Source organism: Nestor notabilis, unplaced genomic scaffold (genome assembly GCF_000696875.1).
Source record: "Nestor notabilis isolate BGI_N333 unplaced genomic scaffold, ASM69687v1 scaffold18058, whole genome shotgun sequence".
NCBI lineage: Eukaryota > Metazoa > Chordata > Aves > Psittaciformes > Psittacidae > Nestor > Nestor notabilis.
Genome location: NW_009940795.1, coordinates 9,642 through 16,121, shown reverse-complemented (window position 1 = coordinate 16,121; position 6,480 = coordinate 9,642). Strand labels below are relative to the sequence as shown.

The following is a 6,480-nucleotide window of genomic DNA, read 5'->3' as shown; positions in this document are numbered from 1 at the left end:
TCCTGCTGAGATAACTGAGGAAGGTAGTTCACAGTGGCATTCATAACATCTATCTTTTTTAGAGGGCAACACACTTGTTTTCAAAGGACAAGCAGCAGGGAGGGAACCAGAACAGAGAGCTCCACAAGTCTGGAGAGCTCAGAGCAGCCTCTGGCTCCTGGGGGAACTGAGGATACGCAGCACATCTGAAAGGCAGGTCCGTTATTTCTAGTGTTGTAACAAAGCTCCCCAGGATCTTCCCCTTCTCCCCCACTTTCTTTAAACAGAGACAGCTTTCAGCCTGTTCCAAGAATCCCAGCCCATACCCATGCCCATATAAAAGAATAACATATCAAAGCCATCATACCTCTTTCTCACTATAGGATATGTTTCTGATAGCACTCCACTCAAATGACTTATTTGGAGAGAACCTGTTATTAATACTGTAGATATGAATACCTTTGGCATCAACTCCAAGTAGGAGATCCGTGTGGTTTTTATTTTGCTAAAAAAAAGCAATAGATACCAGTAAGTGCCATTTACAGTGACATTAAACAACCACAGATAAGAACCACACTTACTCTAATACATTGATATTTATCTGTATTTTTAGGAAACAGACGTTTCCACAAAATATTATGAATAATGTCACTGCTAGCTAATAAACCCAGACCTCCAGGTTGCCTAAAGCAGCTCAAACTTTTAGACTGCTTCTCCTCCTTCCCCTTACATACCCAGAGCTACTCAAGACCTTTGTCTGATTGTAAAACATTAACTGTTTTATTCACCTCCTCATTTAGCAGGCAAGTAAACCAAGTGAGGACAACCAGTAGACAGCCCATCAGCAGCAGAGAAAAGCAGAAGTCAGGAATCCCAGTTCCAAACTCCCTGGAGGATTTTCAAAGGACAGTACCATCATCTACAGCAATTGAAAACTGCTAAAATAAAGCACTTACAGCAATTGGGAAATAATTGACACCATACATTTCCAAGTCTTGGGCAATTTTCAGGTAGTTCATCTCAGCTTCATCCCTAGAGAATAAGGTCATGGTTATACTTGGAGATTCCTTTCCAACCTTCCTCTCCAAGCTGACTCTACATTTCCCACTTAGAAAAGAGGAGGCAATCTGGTCCTTTGTACTTTCCTTAATTTTGCCATTTTAATCTCAATAATAGAAAAAGGATAATAAACCCAGCATCTCTAAGGAATACAGTAAAGCTGTACCTATTTTGAATATATAAAGTGTAATCTTTATTGAAATGCAAGTCCAATCTTATCCACATGTTAATGTTGCCACTCCATCATTATTATATCTTGGAAACCTACCCTACCATTGTTTTCCATGACAGGAGTGTATTTCTTCCAGGAAATAGAGTTCATTGAGAAATAAGACTTGACCAAACTCTAAACAGAGCTTTGGGCAGAGGCCAAGGAAGCGTGAGAATCTCTCCACCCGCTGTTCTTCTCCCTTCAATGTGAGGCATCTATGTCTTGAGGAAAATACTCAGTAAAAACAGTGCTAAGAAGTATCCAGAACAGCCAAAGAGAAATTGAACCAAAATACTAGAAAAGGCTGCCTCCAGGAGCCAGCAGCTCCTACTTCTTAATTGAATTTCCAGGCACACTGAATGCCTTGAAGTAGCTGTGTGTCCACATGGACTTAGCACTAAAACACAGTCCTGGAACTATGATGCTGTGCCTTTACTGTTTTGGTTCCCTGCTAAGTATGCTGACAACTTTAAAGCCACAATTTTCGTAAGATACAAAAATCTATCGGATCCATTCTTTTATTCCAGGGGAAGACTAGTGTGATAAGGCTCCAGAAAGGCAGCTGCTGCACAGGGCAGACACACCAGCAACTCCAGGTAGCTGATGGCCTTAAATGAAACTCTCAGGGCTAACTGCAAAACCCACACAGCTCAGACCTTCTGCAGGAACTTCTCTCCACTGGCGTACGTGGACTCTGATGAGATAGGACTCCTGTTTTAGGTATGTTTGGTCACAAAGCTGTGCAAGAGGCCTCAGCTTCTCTGTTCACTTCAAAGCAAATCCAGTTTATAAGCATTTGAAGCCCTACACAAAGACACTTTTTACCCCAAATGAATGCATGTTGTTTTTATCCTTAGCTACAAATTAACCTGTTAACATCACAGCTTAAAAACCAAAATTTCTTAGCTCATTCTATAAAAGCCAAACTTCACTGAAGACAGCAAGTAACCAGTTACTGAAATGCATGGGATTTACAAAGAATGAAATGATTTCAATACCTGGCGATACCCCTGTGCTCAGCATACCAAGCAGTAATCTTTTCTTCCCACATCTCTGCTGTCAGCTGATACTGCCTGAGGACCTACAGAGAAAAGGAGGAGTTTGGTTTCCTTTGAAGATACAAATACATATGGTGCCTCTCCCAAGCAACATGAATGCAGCAATGCAGTTCACAGCTCGGTCATTTTGCCAAGCTCAGGGCAGATGCAAACAGTTTCTAATGCTCTGGTTAACTCCACAGCAGTATCTGTGTTGTAAAGAGTAGACTTCAAGATTTGGCTTTATAAAGAATAGAGACTTACCCTTTTGGGTAAAAGCTCATCATGGGCTAGAAAGCCTGGCTCATGAAAATTTGGGTCGTAGTCACCATACTGTCCCAAGAAAAGAAAAGATACTTTAGTTTGTTAGATTCGGAATGCTGAAGAACTTGTCACTTGCACAGTTTGATGCAATCACTTAAGACAACTTTTGATTTAGTTCTTTCCTATACAGGGAAACACATAGTAAACAGGTCCATGGAAGCTCCTTCCAGTCTTTGTGCTGTGCATGTGGCTCCATGCATAGGTGGCCTATAAGATTAGACTTCAGTCCTAGCCTGCAGCTCTTGGTAACTGCAGATATGAAGGAATCTTCCATGACTTCATACCCTCCTCTGAACTACAGACTATGTTCAGGAGCATAAGCTCCCCTAGTCCTATAGCTACTGCACATAGACTCAGCTGCTGCAGAGGGCCAGCCCTGCTAAGAATTTGTGTTCACCTCCTGCCACTGTGCAAGTTTGGCTCTTGGTGGCACAAAGTGAACTATGTTCTGGGAGATACTAAATCCTTCCATTTTGAGCTCTGGTGTCAGCACTTGCTGTATCCACGGACAATTTTTAGAACAAAAGGAAATAGTTCTAGCTGGCAGAAAGATTACATTAAAATATTAGGTCCAAAGAAATCCCTTAAGTTGCAAAAGCATAGTATAGAATACCACAATCCATCTGATGCTTATTTTTCTAGCTGCACCTGTACCTCCCAGAATGACCAACTTCTTTAACAGCAAATTTTAACACTGCTGTGTTTAACACACCACCACGGATATGTGTTGATTAAAAAAGGAAAAGATCTATTAAAAAAAGAGCACTTCTAGGCACAAACCTTGGCCTGAACAGCATAAGAAGCCAGTAAAACTGTTGCTTCTGGAGAACAATAGATTTCCTCATCCAGTATTTGTTTCTTAACCTAAATCAAGAGAAGAAGGGAGCAAGTTAAAGAAGCTCAAAGTTGGAACTTTATATCAGGCTTGAAATGAAACTAGACGTGCCCAGACTACAACTTGGCAAACATCACCATTATGAATTAATAACAGTAACAAAATGGCATTCAGAAACACAGGAAGCTTGAGAACAATAGATTTCCTCATCCAGTATTTGTTTCTTAACCTAAATCAAGAGAAGAAGGGAGCAAGTTAAAGAAGCTCAAAGTTGGAACTTTATATCAGGCTTGAAATGAAACTAGACGTGCCCAGACTACAACTTGGCAAACATCACCATTATGAATTAATAACAGTAACAAAATGGCATTCAGAAACACAGGAAGCTTTTCCTTAATTGCATTTAATGGGGGGGGGGGAGGGGGGGGGGGGGTAAATCCCAATCTTTGAAAAAGAATGTACTATAAAAAACTTATTTTATTCCTTTCAACAATTCTTTCTCTTCCTGATTTGGAAGTTACCTGTACAACATGTAAAACATCAACTTCTAGATTGCAAGGGGCCATCTAGTCAAAGCAGGTCCAACCAGAGCAGATTACCCAAGGCTGGCCCCCTAACTAATGTTGCCAAAGCCAGAGACATAGTGAAAACCATAATCATAGAATGGTTTGGGTTGGAAAGGACCTTAAGATCATCTAGTTCCAACCTCTCTGCCATGGGCAGGGACACCTCACACTAGACTACGTTGCCCAAGGCTCTGTCCAACCTGGCCTTGAGCATTGCCAGGGATGGAGCATTTACCACTTCTCTGGGTACCCTGTGCCAGCACCTCACCACCCTCATAGTAAAGAACTTCTAACCTGAACTTTCCCTGTTTAAGTTTAAACCCATTCCCCCTTGTCCTATCACTACAGTTTTCAGTATGTCAATATGTTCTCAAGCTTTCCAGAATGAGAGAATAAAGCAGACCCCATGATAGAGCACTTGATTTATTCAGTTACAGTGGCCTAGGCACAACAAAAAAACATAGGGGCTTAAAATCAAAAGCCCAGTATAAATGGTAAAGAGTCTTTTAGCATTCATTTCATTTTAATAACCTCTGGTGCTACCAAGATCAGAGGTGTAATAGTTTGGAAGATCTGCTTGATTTTAAATCAGCTATGTAATTTTTACTTGAAAACCTAGAGGGAAGGGGAAATTAGTCTTCATAAATTCTCCTCTCTGGTGTGATGTATTCAGCCTACTAACAAGCACAGGACAAGGAAAATTTGCATAATGCACAGTCTTAAACATTTCCAAGAAGGAAAATCACTTGCAATAGCACTGAACTCTCTTTTGCAGTGTAAGTATTGTGAACCAAAATGAACCATCTAGAAAGCTTTTCTTTTAAATGTAGTCTCTGGTGAACACAATACATGAACCTGAGTAATAGCACAGGGAAAATTCTTTGTAAGCTGTTAAAATGGAAAGAATGAAAAGACTTTTCTTCCAAATTGGAAAGCTCTAACTTTCATACTCCATGGTGCAAATCATACGTTTCAGAATTTAGAACAACTTCAGATAAATCAGTTCTTACAGAGGCATTTTGTTACACTTCTTTATGAAGCAAATTACCCGATCTATGAACAGACAATGTTTAGCTTTAGTCATTTACATTTATTCACACATTCTTGAAAAAAGCTGTAATGCCACATTAATTTGTAAAGGTCTGAACAGTCAGCAAGAGCTGAAATGTGGAGGCATCCAGATGTCTGTACATGTTTTTCCTATTAGCATCCAGGTGTGATCTGAAGTTCTTACAGTCAGGAAACTTTGCAAGTTCAAATTTGTTTCGGTCTTGTTTTTCTCCTTTGGAATGAGAGGAATTTGCTAATTGCATATCTGCTAGTCAAGGCAGGTTCGAGGAGAAAGGAAGAAACTGAACAAAATCAGGATTAAAAGACTAGGAAAAGAGTTCTGCCCCTCTCATTCTTTTCCAAAATTAGCTTAAGAAGCAAACTGCCAAGTGGTTAAGGGTTCTGGATGAAGTTCTAGTTAGTATATTAACCCTCAGAACAGCAGCATTTTCCCATTACTTCATTAACACAGGGAATAAGCGTATTTACTGTGCTTATTTACAGATGCAGACTGACTTTATTCTATACACCCAATCTACTTGCACAAGCACATACTGCTGAAAGCTACCAGAATAAAGCAACACACCAGGAGGCTGTAACTGGCAGAGGGACTCCACAGCAACTCAGGAGAGAAGCTGGATGTCACAGACATGTGAACGAACAGCTAACCAACATGTGACCATCCAAACCTCAATGCTTGCATACCTATTGCTACAGATACAGCCTCTTTCTGCAGCTAGAGAGCCACAGCATGGCTTTTCCTGGCTGATGCATCTTAATTTTGATAACAAAGCACTGCACACCAAGAATTCGCTCCTCCAATTTGGGACAAAAGAAAACAAGTGGCAAATAAGAAAGCTGCCTCTGCAAAGCTACTACCACCAATAGTAGCTTTGTTGTTTGCAGCATGTGTGGGGTTAACTATTATTTTTACTGGCTTCCAGTTCGTGGGAATTTTTAAGAACCACCACAGTCTACAGACCAAGCTGTGTTCACACAGCTAACAGCTCTGCTCTTGAGGACAGCACTGCTGCCCTGCAGCTTCTCAGTAGATGCCCCTATGGCAGAGCTGAAATGGGTTTTGTTATCTGTAATGAGGATTTTTCAGGGCTGGGCATTTATCCTGTTAGCATGAGTAGCATGCACCCAATTCAATGGGGTAGGGAGGACAACTCAAACCGGCTTATTTCACTGGCACAAGTCAGTGTGCCAGCCTACATGTTCAGAATAGCAACCCTACACCAAGGGAAGAGCATTTCTCATCCAGGGGCTATCAGACAATATGATGATGCCTCCATTTGTCTTTAAAAGGATCACACGTTGCGGTCAGTCTTCTGTTTGAGTCCTAGCTGTGTGTGCTGCTCCAGTCCTTTTGAAACTTGCTACATGAACAAACCTGTATTTCAGAATAGCTATCGA

At 40.9% G+C, this 6,480-nt stretch overlaps 1 protein-coding gene across 1 annotated transcript in view; it reads right to left on the bottom strand.

The window, feature by feature from the left end:
• Positions 1-6,480, bottom strand: part of LOC104410406 (merlin-like) — a 19,599-nt gene that overhangs the window by 8,103 nt on the left and 5,016 nt on the right. The window contains exons 5-9 of the mRNA XM_010020554.1: positions 3,391-3,474; positions 2,551-2,619; positions 2,248-2,330; positions 936-1,011; positions 347-484 (exon numbers count right to left, since the gene is read on the bottom strand). Coding sequence (XP_010018856.1) covers positions 347-484; positions 936-1,011; positions 2,248-2,330; positions 2,551-2,619; positions 3,391-3,474 — 450 coding nt within the window. The remainder of the gene's footprint in view (positions 1-346; positions 485-935; positions 1,012-2,247; positions 2,331-2,550; positions 2,620-3,390; positions 3,475-6,480) is intronic.